The 21909-nt window shown below is 54.7% G+C and overlaps 1 protein-coding gene across 1 annotated transcript; it reads right to left on the reverse strand.

Annotated features, from left to right (window-relative positions):
• Positions 1 to 1870: 1870 nt before the first annotated feature.
• LOC121273985 (zinc finger protein 239-like) lies at positions 1871 to 7746 on the reverse strand. Its single transcript, XM_041181112.1, has 3 exons — positions 7592 to 7746; positions 2232 to 3170; positions 1871 to 2138 (listed from the first exon to the last, which is right to left on the reverse strand). The coding sequence occupies exons 2-3, from the start codon at positions 3050 to 3052 to the stop codon at positions 1871 to 1873; spliced, it is 1089 nt and encodes a 362-aa protein (XP_041037046.1). The 5' UTR covers positions 3053 to 3170; positions 7592 to 7746.
• Between the last annotated feature and the right edge of the window lie 14163 nt (positions 7747 to 21909).

The raw sequence follows: 21909 nt of genomic DNA on the forward strand, positions 1-21909 counted from the left end.
GTCTGATATAAACCAACCTCACAGTCACTGACACCAATCTCCTCCTGTCTGATATAAACCAACCCCACAGTCACTGACACAAATCTCCTTCTGTCTGACATAAACCAACCCCAGTCACTGACACCAATCTTCTCCAGTCTGATATAAACCAACCTCACAGTCACTGACACCAATCTCCTCCTGTATGATATAAACCAACTCCACAGTTCCTGACACCAATCTCCTCCTGTCTGATATAAACCAGCCCCACAGTCACTGACACCTATCTTCTCTTGTCTGATATAAACCAACCCCACAGTCACTGACACCAATCTTCTCCTGTCTGATATAAACCAACCCCACAGTCACTGACACCAATCTTCTCCTGTCTGATATAAACCAACCTCACAGTCACTGACACCAATCCCCTCCTGTCTGATATAAACCAACCCCACAGTCACTGACACCAATCTCCTACTGTCTGATATAAACCAACCCCACAGTCACTGACACCAATCTCCTCCTGTCTGGTATAAACCAACCCCACAGTCACTGACACTAATCTCCTCCTGTCTGATATAAACCAACCACACAGTCACTGACACCAATCTCCTCCTGTCTGATATAAACCAACCCCTCAGTCACTGACACCAATCTCCTCCTGTCTGATATAAACCAAACTCCACGCGCCTCCAACAGTTAGATTCAGTGCATTGTTTGAACTTGGACAGTGATTGCTGCACCCCATCGGAGGTGGGGTGGTGGGTGGGCAAATTCTGGGCCACTGTCCGTTCCGGCCAAACCTTCACTGAGGTTCAGAGATGGGCTCCGCATTTACCAGTGGAAAGGTCACCAATGTCTCGCTGTGGTTGCCGGCCCAGGGGGCAGTGGCACCTCAGCTTGACTTGACGATTCCGAATGGATCTGAAGCTAGACTGGAGCACGTAACACTGGGCTGCTCCTACCTCGGCCCGACACCCAGCTGACCCCCTCCCCCACCACCTCCTTGCGCTCGAGAGGGAGCCCATTGTAATGTGGAAAACTGCACACACTTGCACGCATACATACACACACACGTGCACGCACACACACACACGTGCACGCACACGTGCATGCGCGCACACACACACACGTGCATGCGCACACACACACGTGCACTCGCACACACACACGTGCACTCGCACACACACACACACACACACACAGAGTGACACAGGGAGCTTGAAAATAGCTTATTCAATGGAATGCAATGATCCATCCACCAGCTTTGACTAGACTACAGATAAACCCACCCTCCCCAAACCACCCCCCCCGCCCCCCCACCCTCCCAGCCCTTCCCACCCGCCCCGCCCCACACCCCACCCCCCACAACCACTCCCCAACTCCATCCTCTGCACTGCCATCCCTCGCAGCCGGGAGTCTCCGATTGGAGACGCCGAACTCCTGGGAACTGTGGCGGGTGCGGCAAGGGGTGGGGTGGGTGGGGGGGGTAGGGAAAGGGGGCTTGGCATGCCCCCCCGCCCCCTCCTCTTCCACAACCGCTCCCCGCCCCCCAAATCCCCCCACCCCACCCACCACCCCCACCGACTGAACCAGGTTCCAATGAAAGCTTCAGGGTCAAGCACAACGTTAAGAGGAGGAAAAGTCAGAGGGCAATTTATTCGGACGTTGATACAGAGTTGGCAGAACCTCCGGGCCGGCTGCGGGTGGACATCAGCACAGACAACAGCAGCCGCATCCCCTCCCTCCCTCCCACCCACGTCCCACCCCCACCCCTCCTGAAGGGGCTGAACTTCCCGACGGGGTCGAAGCATTTCCACCAACACCCTCCCCCCCGCCAACCCACCTCCCGCCTACCAACCCCTCCCCCCACCACCCCCCCCTGCTCGGGTCAAACGTGGATGCGCTGGTGCCTCAGGAGGTGAGAGGAGCGGGAGAAGCCCTTGCCGCACTGGGAGCAGGAGAAGGGCCGCTCGCCCGTGTGGATGCGCTGGTGGGTCAGCAGGCTGGACGACTGGGTGAAGCCCTTCTCGCAGACCGAGCACTGGAAGGGGCGCTCGCCGCTGTGCACCCGCAGATGCCGCAGCAGGTGGGAGAGGCAGGTGAAGGCCTTGGCGCAGACCGAGCACTTGAAGGGCCGCTCGCCGGGCTGGGCCGGCCTGGGATGCAGCAGCGGGGCCGGGGCCACCTCGCCCTCGGCCGGGGTCTCGCCGCCCTCCTCCTCCTCCTCCCCCCCCTCCCCTCCCTCCCGCTCCCCTCCCTCCCCCCCGCCCGCCTCGCCGTCCGGGTACTTGACAGGATTGTTCTCGGCGTGCAGGTGCTGGTGGGCCAGGAGAAGGGAGAGCTGGGTGAAGCCGCGGCCGCAGACCGAGCAGCGGAAGGGCCGCTCGCCGGTGTGGCTGTGCTGGTGGGTCAGCAGGTGGGAGGACTGGGTGAAGCGGCGGCCGCAGACCGAGCAGGAGAAGGGCCGCTCGCCCGTGTGGACCCGCTGGTGGGTGAGGAGGTGAGGCGAGCGGGTGAAGCCCTTGCCGCAGACCGAGCAGGTGAAGGGCCGCTCCTCGGTGTGCAGCCGCTGGTGCCGCAGCAGGGTGGAGGAGTCAGTGAAGCCCTTGCGGCAGACGGGGCAGGTGAAGGGCCGCTCGCCCGTGTGCAGCCTCTGGTGCCGCAGCCGGTTGGAGAGCTGGGTGAAGCCCTTGCCGCAGACCGAGCAGCTGTAGGGCCGCTCGCCGGTGTGGACCCGTTGGTGGGTGAGGAGGTGGGACGAGCGGGTGAAGCTCTTCTCGCAGACGGGGCAGGAGAAGGGCCGCTCGCCGGTGTGGACCCGCTGGTGCACCCTCAGGTCGGACGAGCGGGTGAAGCCCTTCTCGCAGACGGGGCAGGAGAAGGGCCGCTCGCCGGTGTGGCTGCGCCGGTGCGTCTCCAGCTCGGACTGGGTGTTGTAGCCCTTCCCGCAGTCCCCGCACTTGTAAGGCCGCTCAGCGCTGCGGCCACTCGCCGGCTGGCTCAGTCCTCGGCCGCTCCCGGGACCCGGGTGGGCCCTCTCCTTCTCTGGCTTGCCGTTAGCTCCTTCCATGCTCGAGGAGGCAGACGATCGCTCAGCCGCCGACGGGATCGGGTTGACTCTTGCCAGGCGTTGGCGCGACGCTCAGTTCAGGTTCACAGGCCCGCGGCTCCTCTCCCTTCTTATCCCCCTGTAGGAGTTCACGAGAGAGAGAGAGAATCAATACAAGCCAGCATTTGTCAGTCCAGGGTAGAAATTCAGCAAGCACGATTGTTCCTGTCGGTTTGCACCGCGGGGCTGAGAGTAAAATCCTCCCCCCCGGTTAAGAGTAGGGGACAAAGGTCACTGCCCTTGGCCCAGGATAGGGACTCACAACGGACAATTCTAGCTTCGATGGGTCATTTCTCCAGCTCTCAGTCTGCCAAAGGCTGTAAGTCCCTGTCCCACATACCCCCCCCTCCCCCACTCCCACCAATCCTCAAGCTCCCTCCCACCACCCCTCTCTGATCCTCACACCCCCTTTGCCCCTCTGATCCTCTCGCTCCCACCCCGCCCTCACACCCCCTCCACTTCGCTGCTCCGGTCCCCATAGCCCAGAGGGCTGAGCTCAGTCCCAGGCCTTCAGCATGACCCAGAAGGATTGAGAGGCGGCCCTGGGCTGAAGGGTACAAAACAAGGAAGGGGCTTCCCCAGGATAAGTGCGAATAAAAGTGTTTCCCCTGGCTGGAGGGAGGGGGGGGCGGTTCTGGAATGAGGTGGTGGTTCTAGAACGAGGGGGGAGGTTCTAGAACAAGGTGTAGTGAAAGTTCTAGAATGGTGGCGGGTGTGTGTGTGTGTTACAGAAGGCGGTGTAGGGGAGGCTCCGGAATGAGAGGGAGGGAAAGGTTCTAGAATTAGGGGGGATTCTAGAACAAGGTGTCGGGAAAGTTTTAGAATGAGCGGGAGGGTCAGAAGATCCTAGAATGACCGGAAGGTGAATGTTCTAGAATGAGGCAGGGTTATGGCGGGTGGGGGGAGGAAAGAGGTGACAGGCTCAGCATTCCTGACTGACACGAGGAGAAACATCTTCACTCAAAAGGCTTGCAAATGGCCAGCGTTCTCTGGCCCCAAGGGAGGCGAATGCTGCCCCCCTCTGCCTGCCCACTGGGTACTTTGGAAAGCAGAGGCCTACAGGTCTTTCCCACGCCCGCCCAGGACTCCCAGAGCAGTTAGGGTGCAGGTCAGCAGGAGGAGGCTGCTCAGCCCCAGGGCGCCTGCGACCAGCTCTCCCAAATGAGCAACAGGCCCGGTGTCGTCTCGCCACCCCGACTCCACCCGCCCTGAGCGCTTCCACTCTCCCCCCCGCCCCCCCACCCCCAAACCCTGTGCATCATCCCCTTTCCAACAACGCAGCAAACCCCCCTGCGAACGCTTCGATCGAACCCGCCTCCACCAAGAGCTGAGGGACACGGAGAAGGCGGGGGGGGGGGGAGAAAGTGGAACCGCAGTCGATGATCAGCCGCCATCTTATTCAATGACACGGCAGCTGGCTCGAGACCCGGGGGGGAGGAAGAGGCGATAGCGTAGTGGTATTGTCGCTGGGCTAGTAATTCAGAGATCCAGGGTAATAATCTGGAGACCCGAGTTCGAATCCCACTACGGCAGATGGTGGAATTTGAATTTAATAAAAAAGAATGCTGGAATTAAAAGTCTGATGAACCATTGTCAGTCGTTGTTTAAAAAAAAACCCATCTGGTTCACTAATCTCCCTTTAGGGAAGAAAATCTGCCGTCCTCACCCGGTCTGGCCCCACATGCAGAGGTTGATTCTTAAATAGCCCCTCTGGACGAGAGCAATGACCGCTGGCCCAGCCAGCGGCGCCCACATCCCATGAACGAATTTAAAGATAGGCCCAGTGCCCCAGCACTCCCCCATACTGCTTCTCCCACTTCAGACAATTTACAATTAGGGGAACCGGGGTTCGCTGAGCACAGAAAGGGCCTGACTGCTCTTAGGAGCCCTGGAGACCGTGGCTGCAATGGGGGTTTATTACGAACATAAGAATGAGGGGCAGGAGTGGGCCATTTGGCCCCTCGAGCCTGCTCCGCCCTTCAACAGGATCATGGCCTCAACTCCACTTTTTGCTGACCGCGCCTCGCACCCCACCCCCAACCCCGGCAATCGAGAATCTATCGAATTCAGCCTCGACCATCTCCGCCCGTATACCTCCGCTGCCCTCCGAGGGACAGAGCTCCAAAGATTCGCGAGCCTCTGAGAGAAGAAACCCCCCCCCCTCCTCCTTGTCGTCTTAAATAGGAGACCCCCCCCACCCCCTTATCTGAAAAACGTGCCCCCTCGGAGACACCCTCCCAGCGTCCGAACACGTTGCGGGGAAAATCCTTTTAAACGTTAGCCCCAAGGCCTATAAACGCAGAGAGGGAACCCCCTCCCCCACCCCACAAGGGCTCTCAGTTTGCGGAGATTCAGGTCAGAGACAAAACGAGGAGGGAGCGGAAGTAGGCCAGTCAGCCTCCCTCGGGTCTTCAGTCAGATCCTAGCGGACTCGACGCCCATTCACCGTATCCGCCTCCGCTCCGTCTTTCTGATCTGACAGAAAATTCCCATCCCGGGAATGTCAACTGTCCCTGAACATCCGCGGCCTTATTCGTTTCGGAAAGTGGGTTGTGACGGTGGGGGGGGGGGAAAGAGGAAGAAACTTCCAGGATTTCATTGCCTCCTGTGTGTGTGGGGGGGGGGGGGGGGGGGGGGGGGGGGGGGGGGGGGGGGGGGGGGGGGGGGGGGGGGGGGGGGGGGGGGGGGGGGGGGGGGGGGGGGGGGGGGGGGGGGGGGGGGGGGGGGGGGGGGGGGGGGGGGGGGGGGGGGGGGGGGGGGGGGGGGGGGGGGGGGGGGGGGGGGGGGGGGGGGGGGGGGGGGGGGGGGGGGGGGGGGGGGGGGGGGGGGGGGAGGGGGGGGGGGGGGGGGGGGGGGGGGGGGGGGGGGTGGGGGGGGGGGGGGGGGGGGGGGGGGGGGGGGGGGGGGGGGGGGGGGGGGGGGGGGGGGGGGGGGGGGGGGGGGGGGGGGGGGGGGGGGGGGGGGGGGGGGGGGGGGGGGGGGGGGGGGGGGGGGGGGGGGGGGGGGGGGGGGGGGGGGGGGGGGGGGGGGGGGGGGGGGGGGGGGGGGGGGGGGGGGGGGGGGGGGGGGGGGGGGGGGGGGGGGGGGGGGGGGGGGGGGGGGGGGGGGGGGGGGGGGGGGGGGGGACGGGGGGGGGGGGGGGGGGGGGGGGGGGGGGGGGGGGGGGGGGGGGGGGGGGGGGGGGGGGGGGGGGGGGGGGGGGGGGGGGGGGGGGGGGGGGGGGGGGGGGGGGGGGGGGGGGGGGGGGGGGGGGGGGGGGGGGGGGGGGGGGGGGGGGGGGGGGGGGGGGGGGGGGGGGGGGGGGGGGGGGGGGGGGGGGGGGGGGGGGGGGGGGGGGGGGGGGGGGGGGGGGGGGGGGGGGGGGGGGGGGGGGGGGGGGGGGGGGGGGGGGGGGGGGGGGGGGGGGGGGAGGTGGGGGGGGGGGGGGGGGGGGGGGGGGGGGGGGGGGGGGGGGGGGCGGGGGGGGGCGGGGGGGGGGCGGGGGGTGGGGGGGGGGGGGGGGGGGGGGGGGGGGGGGGGGTGGGGGGGGGGGGGGGCGGGGGGGGGGGGGGGGGGGGGGGGGGGGGGGGGGGGGGCGGGGGGGGGGGGGGGGCGGGGGGGGGGGGGGGGGGGGGGGGGCGGGGGGGCGGGGGGGGGGGGGGGGGGGGGGGGGGGGGGGGGGGGGCGGGGGCGGGGGGAGGGGGGGGCGGGCGCGGCGCCGCGGTCGCGGGGGGGGACACGGACCACAATCGCCGAAGAGGCTCGGGTTCCCCCCTCCCCATTGGCCGCCGAGCGAGCTCGGGCATCGCATCCCACCCACCCCCCACCACATTGGCCACCGAGAAGGCTCGGGCTCCCCTCTCATTGGTTCCCGACCATAATCGCCGAGGGAGGGAGCGAGGCTCCGGCTCCCCTCCCCATTGACCGCCGAGGAGGCTCCAGCTCTTCGCACCCCCCCACCCCGCATTGGCCGCTGACATTCGCCGAGCTGACTCGGGCTCCGCTCCCCATTGGCCGCCGAGCAAGCTCGGGCTCCCCTCTCCGTTGGCCGCCTACGACAGTCGCCGAGCTGACTCGGGCTCCCTCCTCATTGGCCGCCGACATTCGCCGAGCTGACTCGGGCTCCCTGCCCCACTAGCCAGTGAGGGGGCTCGTGCTCTTTTCCCATTGGCCACCGAGTACAGTCGCCAGGTGTCCACGGGCACCCTTCCCATTGGCCGTCGCCTCACGTCAATCACCAGCAGCTTGAGAGAAGGGGGGGGTTATGAGGAGATTGACGCGAACGCACGTACGTCACGTCGGGAAGGGGCGGGCCAGAACGTCACCTCGTCTTCCGGCGGAGACCGGAACTTGGGACCGGTGAGAGGAGGAGAGGGGAAAGGGGAGCGAGGCCGATGGTGGCGCCCGTATCCCGGCGTGCCCCGCGCGACTGAAACCGCCCCATCTCTGCCCCATTGCCGTCGCAACCCCGTTCCCTCCTTCCGTTCAGCGGGAGGAGGCGGGGAATTTCCGGTGACTCACTTTGCAGCGGCGGTTGACGTTGCGCGGGCGGCTGGGGGAGGGGGTGTCGCCCCCTCCCCGGCAACGGGTGGAATGCGGCCTCGTCCTTTCTGTGAACGGGAGCAGCGACGGCGCATGCTCGGAGCTTGGGAAGATAGTGCGCATGCTCAGAACGGGGAAACCCGCGCATGCTCACTCCAGAGGGTGCGGGGTGGAAGAATTGTCGCTGCCGCTCGCAAAATGGAGGTCGGAAAGTTTCGGTCGGAGAGCGGGTAGGAGATCCCAGAGAGGTTGCGCGGGCGGTTCATGATTATCCCATCAGCGGCCCTTGCCCTTCGAGCGGGATGCTGTCCGCAGGAGCTGCACCGCGGGCGCCTCCGAAACCTCTTGCTCGCTCTCTGACCTGGGGGTTGCCAGGGCAACCGGCCGCCATCTTAGTGGCAAGACTTGGTGCGCATGCGCAGTTCATTGCGACACGACCACATAATGGCGGCCGCTCGGCCCATTGTGTCGTCCCCCCCAGCCCCTTCCACTCGGCCCATTGTGTCGTCCCCCCCAGCCCCTTCCACTCGGCCCATTGTGTCGTCCCCCCCAGCCCCTTCCACTCGCCCATTGTGCCCCCCCCCCCCCCCCCCCCCCAGCCCCTTCCACTCGCCCATTGTTGTCCCCCCCCACAGCCCCTACCACTCGCCATTGTTGATGTCTCTCCCCCCCCCCCCCCCCCAGCCCCTTCCACTCGGGGCCCATTGTGCCCCCTCCCAGCCCTTCCAGGTCGCCCATGTGTGTTCTCCCCCCCCCCCCAAGCCCCTTCCACTCGGCCCATTGTGTCTCCTCCCCCCCCCAAGCCCCTTCCACTCGGCCCATTGTGTGTCCCCCCCCCCCCCCCCCCAAGAGCCCTTCCCTCGGCCCATTGTGTCCTCCCCCCCCCCCCCCCCCCCCCCCCCCACCCCTTCACTCGGCCCATTGTGTACCCCAGCCCCTTCCACTCGGCCCATTGTGTCCGCCCCCCCCAAGCCCCTTCCGCTCCGCCCATTGCCCCCCCCCGGCCCCTTCTGCTCGGCCCATTGCCCCCCCCCCCCCTCCGCTCGGCCCATTGCCCCCCCCCCCCCCCCCTCCGCTCGGCCCATTCTCCCCCCCCCAACCCCCGGCCAGCCCCTTCACTCACTCACTCACTCACTCTTAATGCCGACGACCCTTGTCAGAGAAGAAATCCCTCCTTGCCTCAAACCAGAGCCACCTCATTTTGAGCTCTGTCCCTGGTTCTAGATTTCCCCACGTGAGGGTACATCCACCTTCTCAAACCCCTCCCTCAGAACCTTATGTGTTTTATCTATGTGTATGTATGACATACGTATGGACATATGAATTAGGGATAGGAGTCGGCCCCTCAAGCCTGCTCTCCCACCCCCCCCCCCCGCCCCCCCCAATTCAATCTGATTGTAACCTCAACCCCACGTTCCTGCCTACCCCCCCAAAAACCCATCACCCCCCCCACCCTCGTTATTCTAATGGTCCTGTTATCACATCCTTTAAAACAGACTCTAGCAGTTTTCCTACCGCTGAGGTTAAGCTAACCGGTCTCTAATTCCCTGGGGTTTTTTCCCCCCCTCCCTCTTTTTTAAATAGCGGGGTTACATTTGTCAGCTTCCGATCTAGCTAGCACTGTTCCAGAATCTACACAATTTTGGAAGGTGACACTATTTCTCTGGCCACCTCCTCGAGTAGCCTGGGATGGACGTACGAAAGTTGGGGGCTGGGGGCAATGGCTTAGTGGTATTGTCGCTTGACTAGTGACCCAAGGTAATCTGGCTTTTTACGTGTCGGTGCAGACTCGGTGGGCCGAAGGGCCTCTTCTGCGCTGAGATTGTGGGATTCTGCGAACGCTCTGTGTTCGAATCCCACCACAGCAGATGGTGGAATTTGAATTCAATAAAAATCTGGGATTAAAAGTCTCATAATAAGTCCATGAAATCATACTCGATTGTTGTAAAAACCCATCTGGTTCACCAATGTCCCTTTAGGGAAGGTGACCTTACCCAGTCTGGCCTACTTTGTGACTCCAGCCTCACAGCAATGTGGTTGACTCTTAAATGCCCCTCTGAACGAGGGGCAATAAATGCTGGCCTAGTCATTGACGCCCACAGCCCATGAATAAAGAAGGCATACAAACAAGGAGTAGGCCATTCGGCCCCTTGAGCCTGCTCTACCATCTGGCTGATCTGATAGTAACCTCAAATTGGCATCCTGCCCACCCCCTCGTTGATCAAGAATCTCTCTCTAGCTCTGCCACCATTGAGGCCTTCTGTGCCTGCTGGGCACCACGGGCACTGGGGTGTTTTATCGACCCCCTTCATCACACTTTGATTTAATGTGTGTAAGTTTTCTTTAAACTTTGCCTTTGGTTTTAGCAGTTCCCTAATTTAGGGGGCTGTGTTTGTTTTGTCCCTGATTTTGTTAATTTAGCGTATTTGACTCGAAAAGAGTTAAAAATATTCAAAGACTCTATTTCCATTGCGTTTCGAGGAAGAGGTTTCCAAAGACTCACCCATCTCTGTTTTAAATGGGTGACCCCTTATTTTTAAACAGTGACCCCCTAGTTCTAGAGGAGAAACATCCTCCTCACATCCACCCTGTTGAGGCCCCTCGGGATCTCCTATGTGTTGATAAGGTCACTTCTCAAGCTCCAGTGGGTACAGGCCCAACCCGCTCTTCCTTCTCTCATGAGAAAGCAGCGCCTTCGTCCCAGGAATCGGCCGAGTGAACCTCCTCCGAACTGCTTCTGATGTCCTGGCTTCGGCAAGGGGTCCAGAACTCCAGGTGCGCTCTCACCGACACCCTGAACAGCTGTAGCCAAACTGATGTACTTTTTCCATTAAAGCCACATACTGCCGATGCTGGAAATCTGAAATAAAAACAGCAAGTGTTGGGGGGGAAAAACTTAGCCGCTCTGGTAGCACCTGTGGAGAGGGAAGCAGAGTTAACGTTTCGAGTCCAGTATGACTCGAATTCCTTACTTTTAGACTCTGTCCCCCGGTGATAAAGGCCAACACGCCGTTTTGCCATCCTAATTGCTCGCTGTACCTGCAGACCAGCTTTCAGTGATTCGTGTACCAAAACACCCAGATCACCCCCTCTGTACCCCCAGAACTCTGCAATCTCCCCCCCTGCCCCATATCTAAGTGCTGCTTTACTATTCCTCCTGCCAAAGTCAACAGCCTCACATCTTTCCCTCTGCCAAAGCTTTGTCCACTCCCTTCGAGTCCACAGAGGGATTGTGGATGCGTGAGGACCACTCGGCAGCTTGCTCTCCTGTCTTTCGTCGAATCATCGGAGGCTCCACCCACCCAGCACCGATTGCCTGCAGCACTCCACCCTCCGATGTTCCAACCGTCTCCCCTGGGTTTGCAGAAGGGATTCTGGCACTGGGAGCAAACGGTGATGGTTACGGGAGGAAATCCGGGAGGGAACGGTGACAGTTACAGGAGGGAATCCGGGACGGTTACAGCAGGGAATCCGGGAGGGAACGGGGACGGTTACAGGAGGGAATCCGGGAGGGAACGGGGACGGTTACAGCAGGGAATCCGGGAGGGAACGGGGACGGTTACAGGAGGGAATCCGGGAGGGAACGGGGACGGTTACAGCAGGGAATCCGGGAGGGAACGGGGACGGTTACAGCAGGGAATCCGGGAGGGAACGGGGACGGTTACAGGAGGGAATCCGGGAGGGAACGGGGACGGTTACAGCAGGGAATCCGGGAGGGAACGGGGATGGTTACAGGAGGGAATCCGGGAGGGAACGGGGACGGTTACAGCAGGGAGTCTGGGAGGGAACGGGGACGGTTACAGCAGGGAATCCGGGAGGGAACGGGGACGGTTACAGCAGGGAGTCTGGGAGGGAACGGGGACGGTTACGGGAGGGAACGGGGATGGTTACAGGAGGGAATCCGGGAGGGAACGGGGACGGTTACAGCAGGGAATCCGGGAGGGAGAATAAGGGAAGTAAACACTTGGCTAAAGGAGTGGTGCAGGAAAGAGGGGTTCCATTTTGTGGAGCACTGGCATCAGTATTGGAACAGGAGGGATCTGTACCGTTGGGATGGTCTCCACCTGAACCGACCTGGGGCCAATGTTCTAGCAAAAAGGGTAAATAGGGTGGTCAACAGGACTTTAAACTAGAAAGTGGGGGGGAAGGGAAGGGTAAAACTCCAAGAAGTATGACTAATGGGAAACAAAGCAGCAGGTTAGCGTGTGGGGGTGGGTGGATTCAACTTCATGGAAAATTATGAAAAAACTGAAAAGAAAGGAGAGCCCAGGAGAGGCTATTAAAGTCTCCAGAACACAAAATAGGACAGAGTGTTTGGAAAGGGCTAGGAATCTAACTTCAAGCACATCAGATAAAGGGACGACAATGAGAAAGGGGACGGGAAATACAGGACTGAAGGCGTTGTATCTGAATGCACGCAGTATACGAAATAAGCTTGTGACGCAGATTGAAATTGGCAGGTATGATGTGGTGGGCATCACGGAGACATGGCTGCAAAGGGATCAGGACTGGGAGCTAAATATCCAAGGATATACATCCTATCGAAAAGATAGGCAGGTTGGCAGAGGCAGAGGGGGTGGGGTTGCTTTGTTAATAAGAAATTAAATTAAATCGATAGCAAGAAATGATGTAGGGTCAGACGATGTAGAATCTGTGTGGGTAGAGTTGAGGAACCGCAAAGGTTTAAAAAAAAAACCATACTGGGAGTTATGTACAGGCCTCCGAACAGTAGTCAGGAGGTGGGGCACAAGATACACCAGGAGATAGAAAAGGTGTGTAAGAAAGGCAAGGTTACAGTGATCATGGGGGATTTCAATATGCAGGTAGACTGGGAAAATCAGGTTGGTAGCGAATCCCAAGAAAAGGAATTTGTAGAATGTCTACGAGATGGCTTTTTGGAGCAGCTTGTGGTGGAGCACACTAGGAAGAAGGCAATTCTAGATTTAGTGATGTGTAATCAAGCAGATTTGATAAGGGAGCTTAAGGTGAAGGAACCCTTAGGAGGAAATGACCATAATATGATCGAATTTACCCTGCAATTTGAGAGGAAAAAGCTGGAATCAGATGTAATGGTATTACAATTGAATAAAGGCAACTACAGAGTCATGAGGGAGGAGCTGGCCAGAATTGACTGGGAGATGAGCCTAGCAGGAAAGACAGTGGAACAGCAATGGCAGGAGTTTCTGGGAGTAATTTGGGAGACACAAAAAAAATTCATCCCTAGGAAGAAGAAGCATACTAAAGGGAGGACGAGGCAACCATTGCTGACAAGGGAAGTCAGGGACAGCTTAAAAGCTAAAGACAAAGCATACAATGCAGCGAAGAGCAGTGGGAAACCAGGGGATTAAGAAACCTACAAAGACCAACAGAGGACAACTAAAAAAGAAATAAGGAGGGAGAAGAATAAATATGAGGGTAAACTAGCCAGTAATATAAAAGAAGATTGCAAGTTTTTTTTAGATATATAAAAAGGGTAAGAGAGAGGCAAAAGTGGACATTGGGCTGCTGGAAAATGACACTGGAGAAGTAGTAGTGGGGAACAAAGAAATGGCAGAGGAACTGAATAGGTACTTTGCGTCAGTCTTCATGGTGGAAGACACGAGTAACGTCCCTAAAGTGCAAGAGAGTCGGCAGGCAGAGGTGAGTATAGTGGCCGTTACCAATGAGAAGGTGCTAGGAAAACTGAAAGGTCTGAAGGTGGATAAATCACCTGGACCAGATGGATTACACCCCAGAGTTCTGAAGGAGATAGCTGAAGAGATACTGGAGGCATTAGTGGTGATCTTTCAGGAATCACTGGAGTCAGGGAGAGTCCCAGAGGACTGGAAAATCGCTAATGTAACCCCCCTGTTTAAGAAGGGAGTGAGGCAAAAGACGGGAAATTACAGGCCGATTAGCCTGACCTCGGTCATTGGTAAGATTTTAGAGTCCATTATTAAGGATGAGATTTCAGAATACTTGGAAGTGCATGGTAAAATCAGGCAAAGTCAGCATGGTTTCATCAAGGGGAGGTCATGCCTGACAAATCTGTTAGAATTCTTTGAGGAGGTAATGAGTAGGTTAGACAAAGGAGAGCCAATGGATGTTATCTACTTGGACTTCCAGAAGGCCTTTGACAAGGTGCCGCATAGGAGGCTGCTCAGTAAGATAAGAGCCCATGGTGTTAGAGGCAAGGTACTAGCATGGATAGAAGATTGGCTGTCTGGCAGGAGGCAGAGAGTGGGGATAAGGGGGTCCTTTTCAGGATGGCGGCCGGTGACTAGTGGAGTTCCGCAGGGGTCAGTGTTGGGACCACAACTTTTCACTTTATACATTAATGATCTAGATGAAGGAACTGAGGGCATCCTGGCTAAGTTTGCAGATGATACAAAGATAGGTGGACGGACAGGTAGTATTGAGGAGGTGGGGAGGCTGCAGAAGGATTTGGACAGGTTAGGAGAATGGGCAAAGAAGTGGCAGATGGAATACAACGTGGGGAAGTGTGAGGTCATGCACTTTGGTAGGAAGAATAGAGGGATAGACTATTTTCTAAATGGGGAGAGAATTCATAAATCTGGAGTGCAAAGGGACTTGGGAGTCCTAGTCCAGGATTCTCTTCAGGTTAACTTGCAGGTTGAGTTGGTGGTTAGGAAGGCAAATGCAATGTTGGCATTTATTTCGAGAGGGCTTGAATATAAAAGCAGGGATGTGCTGCTGAGGCTTTATAAGGTTCTGGTCAGACCACATTTAGAATATTGTGAGCAATTTTGGGCCCCGGATCTCAGGAAGGATGTTCTGGCTCTGGAGAGGGTCCAGAGGAAGTTCACGAGAACGATCCCAGGAATGAAAGGCTTAACATATGAGGAATGTTTGAGGACTCTGGGTCTATACTCGATGGAGTTTAGAAGGATGAGGAGGGATCTGATTGAAACTTACAGAATACTGAAAGGCCTGGATAGAGTGGACGTGGGGAAGATATTTCCATCAGTAGGAGCGACTAGGACCCGAGGGCACAACCTCAGAGTAAAGGGAAGACCTTTTAGAACAGAGATGAGGAAAAACTTCTTTAGCCAGAGAGTGGTGAATCTATGGAATTCATTGCCACAGAAGGCTGTGGAGGCCAGGTTATTGAATGTAGTTAAGACGGCGATAGTTAGGTTCTTGGTTGGTAAGGGGATCAAAGGTTACGGGGAGAAGGTGGGAGAATGGGATTGAGACACTTATCAGCCATGATTGAATGGCGGAGCAGACTTGATGGGCCGATTTGCCTAATTTCTGCTCCTATGTCTTATGGAACAGGGACGGTGACAGGGGGGGAATCCGGGAGGGAATCCTGCTCCCGGTGCCAGGTTTGATGGTGGATGGGTTGTTAATGAAGCTCGACACCATCCTGGATGAAGCAGCCAGTAAGATTGGCACCCCATCCAACAGCTTAATCGTTCACTCCCTCCACCACCGACGCACAGTAGCAGCCAGTGTGTACCAAACACAAGATGCACTGCAGGAACTCACCAAGGCTTCTTCAACCACACCTTCCAAACCCACGACCACTACCATCTAGAAGGATAGATGGAAACACCACCACTTGGAAGATCCCCTCCAAGTCATTCACCATCCTGACTTGGAAATGTATCGGCCATTCCTTCACTGTCGCTAGGTCAAAATCCTGGAACTCCCTCCCTTACAGCACGGTGGGTGTACACCTACAACACGTGGACTGCAGCGGTTCAAGAAAGCAGCTCACCACCACCTTCTCAAGGGGCAATAAATGCTGGTCATGCCAGCGACAGTCACATCCCAGCAATGAGTAAAGGAAAATTTCTTTAACAGCCTTCTCAACTTTGCTTACCATCTGGAAAGACTTGTGGAGGTCTGTCGGGTCTCAGTTCCTAGCGTCTCCTCCCTTGCGAATGCAGAGGAACAGGAGTAGGCCATTTGGCCCATCAAGCCTGCTGCACCATTCAACTTGATCATGGCTGATCCACCTACCCCAAGCCACTTTGCTGCACTATCTCCATATCCCCTTGCTGTCAGTAGTACCCAGAAATCTATCGCAGAATCAGGACCACAGAATCCTAAGGGCACAGAAGGAGGCCATTCGGCCCGTCGTGCCTGCACCAGCTCTCCGAATGAGCGTCAGGACCTAGTGCCTTTTCTCCCCCACCCCCGAACACCAGCACATTGTTTCTATTCAAATAACCAGCTCATCTCCTAATCATCTAATGTCCTCTTGAAAGCCTCAGTTGGACCTCCCTCCCTCCGCCATCTATCGATTTTTGCATATTCAGTGATTGAGCCACCACAGCCCCTCTGGGGTGGAGAATTCCCAAAGATTCACCGCCCTCGGAATGAAGAAATTCCTCCTCACTTCAGTCCTAAATGGCCTGCCCCTTATCCTGAGATTAGATCCCACTAGTTTTAGACTTATCAGCCAGGGGAAGCAAATACATCTACCCTGTCACGCCCTGTAAAACAAAATCTGTAAGGTTCATTGAGGTCACCGACCCCCCCCCACCACGTTCTTTGAAACTCTAGGGAACACAGACCCAGTCTCCCCAATGTCCCCTCACAAGACATAGGAACACACGAAATCGGAGCAGAAGTAGGCCATTCAGCCCCTCGAGCCCGCTGCTCCATTCAGTAAGATCATGGGTGATCTGTTTGTATCTGTATCTCTCCTCCCCACCCCGATAACCTTACGTTCTTGTTAGGCAAGGGAATCCCTCGACCTCTGCCTTAAAAAGTCAATGAGTGCCCCCTCCCCCCACCCCTGCCTGACTCCACCGCCTTCGGGGGCAGAGAGTTCCAAAGCCGCACAATCCCCTGAGAGGAAAATATTTCTCCTCACCTCTGTCCTGAAGTTCACTTCAGTCAAATCGCCCCTCACTCCTCTAAACTCCAGTGGAAACAAGACCAGCCTGTCCAACCTTTCCTCATAAAGACAACCCGCTCAATCCAGGCATCAATGTAATCAACCTCCTCTGAGCTGCTTCCAACACATTTACATCCTTCCTGAGTTAAGACCCAAATCGTACACTGTATTCGAGATGCGGTCTCACCAATGCCCTGTATAAAATTAAGCACGACATGCTTCAGTTCTGTTCAGTTCCTCTCGTAATAAAGGAGAGCAGTCTGTTAGCCTTGCTGATTATGTGCCGTACCTGCATGTTTTGTGACTCATGCACAAGAATGCCTAGATCCCTCTGTACCTCCAAATTCTGCAGTCGTTCTCCGTTTACATAGTACTCAGCCTTTTTTATTCTTCCTGCCAAAGTGAACAACTTCACAATTTCCCACATTACATTCCCATCTGCCAGATTTTTCCCCACTCACTCAACCTTTCTATATCTGTCCCCAAACTCCTTATGTCTTCTTCACAACCTACTTTCCTACCTATCTTTGTGTCACCTGCAAATGTAGCTACCGTGCCTGCACTCCCCTCGTCTAAGTCATTGATGGAGATGGTAAAAAGTTGAGGCCCCAGCTCCGATCCCTGCGGAACCCCACTCATCACGTCCTGCCACTCAGAAAAAAAACCCATTTATGCTTAATCTCTGTTTTCTGTCAGCCAGTCAATCATCTATCCACGCTAATATGTTACCCCCTACACTGTGAGCTTTTATTTTCCACAATAACTTTTGATGTAACACCTTATCAGATATCTTCTGGAAATCAAAGTATAGCACGTCTATAGGCCCCCCCCCCCTTTATACACAGTGCATGTTACTCCATCAAAGAACTCTAATAGATTGGGTAAACACGATGTTCCTTTCACAAAACCATGTTGACCCTTAACAATTATCTGTAGTTTGTCAAAGTGCCCAGCTATAACCTCCTTAATGATCAATTCTAACACCTTCCCCACGACAGACATTTCCTGTTTTCTGCCTTCCTCCCTTCTTCAATAGAGAAGTTATATTTGTTACTATCCAAACTGATGGAATTTACTAGAATCTAGAGCATTTTGGAAAATTAATACCAGCACATGTACTATCTCATTGGCCACTTCCTTTAAGACCCAAGGATGAAGTCATAAGGACTCAGACACTTGTCAGCCTGCAGCTCCATCAGTTTGCTCAGTACTGCTTCCCGAGTGATTGTAATTTTTCCAAATTCCCCTCTCCATTCAACTTGCGGATTTATAACTAGTACTGGAATGCTTTTTATATACAACATAGTGAAGACAGAAGCAAAACATTTGCTCGTTATATCTGCCAGTCAGTTTATGAAGAGAGACAGAGACTGATGAGTCCAGTCAGTTTATACAGAGAGAGAGAGTGAGGAGTCCAGTCAGTTTATACAGAGAGAGAGTGAGGAGTCCAGTCAGTTTATACAGAGAGAGAGTGAGGAGTCCAGTCAGTTTATAAAGAGAGTGAGGAGTCCAGTCAGTTTATAAAGAGAGAGAGAGTGAGGAGTCCAGTCAGTTTATAATGAGAGAGTGAGGAGTGCAGTCAGTTTATACAGAGGGAGAGTGAGTGAGGAGTCCAGTCAGTTTATACAGAGGGAGAATGAGTGAGGAGTCCAGTCAGTTTATAAAGAGAGTGAGGAGTCCAGTCAGTTTATAAAGAGAGAGAGTGAGGAGTCCAGTCAGTTTATAATGAGAGAGTGAGGAGTGCAGTCAGTTTATAATGAGAGAGTGAGGAGTGCAGTCAGTTTATACAGAGGGAGAGTGAGTGAGGAGTCCAGTCAGTTTATACAGAGGGAGAGTGAGTGAGGTGTCCAGTCAGTTCATACAGATAGAGAGAGAGAGTGAGGAGTCCAGTCAGTTTATAAAGAGAGAGAGAGAAAGAGTGAGGAGTCCAGTCAGTATATAATGAGAGAGAGAGTGAGGAGTCCAGTCAGTTTGTACAGAGGGAGAGTGAGTGAGGAGTCCACTCAGTTTATAAAGAGAGAGAGTGAATGAGGAGTCCAGGCAGTTTATAAAGAGAGAGAGTGAGGAGACCAGTCAGTTTATAAAGAGAGAGAGTGAGGAGTCCAGTCAGTTTATAAAGAGAGAGAGAGTGAGGACTCCAGTGAGTTTATAAAGAGAGAGAGAGAGACTGAGGAGTCCAGTCAGTTTGTAAAGAGAGAGTGAGGAGTCCAGTCAGTTTATGAAGAGAGTGAGGAGTCCAGTCAGTTTATCAAGAGAGAGTGAGAGAGAGTGAGGAGTCCAGTCAGTTTATAAACAGAGAGAGAGTGAGGAGTCCAGTCAGTTTATACAGAGGGAGAGTGAGTGAGGAGTCCAGTCAGTTTATAAAGAGAGAGAGTGAGTGAGGAGTCCAGTCAGTTTATAAACAGAGAGAGAGTGAGGAGTCCAGTCAGTTTATACAGAGAGAGAGTGAGGAGACCAGTCAGTTTATAAAGAGAGAGAGTGAGGAGTCCAGTCAGTTTATAAAGAGAGAGAGAGTGAGGACTCCAGTCAGTTTATAAAGAGAGAGAGAGAGTAAGGAGTCCAGTCAGTTTATAAAGAGAGAGAGAGAGACTGAGGAGTCCAGTCAGTTTATAAAGAGAGAGTGAGGAGTCCAGTCAGTTTATGAAGAGAGAGAGTGAGGAGTCCAGTCAGTTTATAAACAGAGAGAGAGAGTGAGGAGTCCAGTCAGTTTATAAAGAGAGAGAGCGAGGAGTCCAGTCAGTTTATATATAGAGAGAGAGAGAGTGAAATGTCCAGTCAGTTTATACAGAGAGAAAGAGAGAGTGAGGAGTCCGGTCAGCTTACAAAGAGAGAGAGAGAGAGTGAGGAGTCCAGTCAGTTTGTAAAGAGAGAGAGAGAGTGAAATGTCCAGTCAGTTTATACAGAGAGAAAGAGAGAGTGAGGAGTCCAGTCAGTTTATAATGAGAGAGAGAGTGAGGAGTCCAGTCAGTTTATACAGAGGGAGAGTGAGTGAGGAGTCCAGTCAGTTTATACAGAGGGAGAGTGAGTGAGGAGTCCAGTCAGTTTATAAAGAGAGAGAGTGAGTGAGGAGTCCAGTCAGTTTATAAAGAGAGAGAGAGTGAGGAGTCCAGTCAGTTTATAAAGAGAGAGAGATTGAGGAGTCCAGTCAGTTTATAAAGAGAGACAGAGTGAGGAGACCAGTCAGTTTATAAAGAGAGAGAGTGAGGAGACCAGTCAGTTTATAAAGAGAGAGAGTGAGGAGTCCAGTCAGTTTATAAAGAGAGAGAGAGTGAGTGAGGAGTCCAGACAGTTTATAAAGAGAGAGTGAGGAGTCCAGTCAGTTTATGAAGAGAGAGAGTGAGGAGTCCAGTCATTTTATAAAGAGAGAGAGAGAGAGTGAGAGTGAGGAGTCCAGTCAGTTTATAAAGAGAGGGAGAGAGAGTGAGTACAGTCAGTTTATAAAGAGAGAGAGAGTGAGCAGTCCAGTCATTTTATAAAGAGAGAGATAGAGAGAGTGAGGAGTCCAGTCAGTTTATACAGAGAGGGAGAGTGAGGAGTCCAGTCAGTTTATAAAGAGAGAGAGAGTGAGGAGTCCAGTCAGTTTATAAAGAGGGAGAGAGAGGCGTCCAGTCAGTTTATAAAGAGAGAGAGAGAGAGGCGTCCAGTCAGTTTATAGAGAGAGAGAGAGAGAGAGGCGTCCAGTCAGTTTATAAAGAGAGAGAGAGAGAGAGAGAGAGTGAGGTGTCCAGTCAGTTTATAAAGAGAGAGAGAGAGAGAGAGAGTGAGGAGTCCAGTCAGTTTATAAAGAGAGTGAGGAGTCCAGTCAGTTTATAAAGAGAGTGAGGTGTCCAGTCAGTTCATACAGATAGAGAGAGAGAGTGAGGAGTCCAGTCAGTTTATAAAGAGAGAGAGAGAGAGAGTGTGAGGAGTCCAGTCAGTTTATAAAGAGAGAGAGTGAGGAGTCCAGTCATTTTATAAAGAGAGAGAGAGAGAGAGTGAGGAGTCCAGTCAGTTTATAAAGAGAGGGAGAGAGAGTGAGGAGTACAGTCAGTTTATAAAGAGAGAGAGAGTGAGCAGTCCAGTCATTTTATAAAGAGAGAGAGAGTGAGAGTGAGGAGTCCAGTCAGTTTATAAAGAGAGAGAGAGTGAGGACTCCAGTCAGTTTATAAAGAGAGATAGAGAGAGTGAGGAGTCCAGTCAGTTTATACAGAGAGGGAGAGTGAGGAGTCCAGTCAGTTTATAAAGAGAGAGAGAGTGAGGAGTCCAGTCAGTTTATAAAGAGAGAGTGAGTGAGGAGTCCAGTCAGTTTATAAAGAGAGAGAAAGTGAGGAGTCCAGTCAGTTTATAAAGAGAGAAAGAGAGAGAGTGAGGTGTCCAGTCAGTTTATAAAGAGAGAGAGAGAGAGAGATTCAGGAGTCCAGTCAGTTTATAAAGAGAAAGAGAGAGAGTGAGGAGTCCAGTCAGTTTATAAAGAGAGAGAGCGAGGAGTCCAGTCTGTTTATATATAAAGAGAGAGAAAGAGTGAAATGTCCAGTCAGTTTATACAGAGAGAAAGAGAGAGTGAGGAGTCCAGTCAGTTTATAATGAGAGAGAGAGTGAGGAGTCCAGTCAGTTTATACAGAGGGAGAGTGAGTGAGGAGTCCAGTCAGTTTATACAGAGGGAGAGTGAGTGAGGTGTCCAGTCAGTTTATAAAGAGAGAGAGAGAGTGAGGACTCCAGTCAGTTTATAAAGAGAGATAGAGAGAGTGAGGAGTCCAGTCAGTTTATACAGAGAGGGAGAGTGAGGAGTCCAGTCAGTTTATAAAGAGAGAGAGAGTGAGGAGTCCAGTCAGTTTATAAAGAGAGAGTGAGTGAGGAGTCCAGTCAGTTTATAAAGAGAGAGAAAGTGAGGAGTCCAGTCAGTTTATAAAGAGAGAGAGAGAGCGAGGTGTCCAGTCAGTTTATAAAGAGAGAGAGAGAGTGAGGAGTCCAGTCAGTTTATAAAGAGAGAGAAAGAGAGAGTGAGGAGTCCAGTCAGTTTATAAAGAGAGAGAGAGAGTGAGGAGTCCAGTCAGTTTATACAGAGAGAGAGAGAGAGAGAGTGAGGAGTCTAGTCAGTTTATACAGATAGAGAGAGAGTGAGGAGTCCAGTCAGTTTATACAGAGAGAGAGAGAGAGAGAGAGAGTGAGGAGTCTAGTCAGTTTATACAGATAGAGAGTGAGGAGTCCAGTCAGTTTATACAGATAGAGAGTGAGGATTCCAGTCAGTTTATAAAGAGAGAGAGAGAGTGAGGAGTCCAGTCAGTTTATACAGTGGGAGAGGGAGAGAGTGAGGAGTCCAGTCAGTTTATAAAGAGAGAGAGAGAGAGAGAGAGGCATCCAGTCAGGTTATAAAGAGAGAGAAAGAGAGAGTGAGGAGTCCAGTCAGTTTATAAAGAGAGTGAGGAGTCCACTCAGTTTATAACCAAAGTTAGGAGTCCAATCAGTT

The sequence above is a fragment of the Carcharodon carcharias genome (genome assembly GCF_017639515.1).
Source record: "Carcharodon carcharias isolate sCarCar2 chromosome 27 unlocalized genomic scaffold, sCarCar2.pri SUPER_27_unloc_8, whole genome shotgun sequence".
In the NCBI taxonomy this organism is placed as follows: Eukaryota; Metazoa; Chordata; class Chondrichthyes; order Lamniformes; family Lamnidae; genus Carcharodon; species Carcharodon carcharias.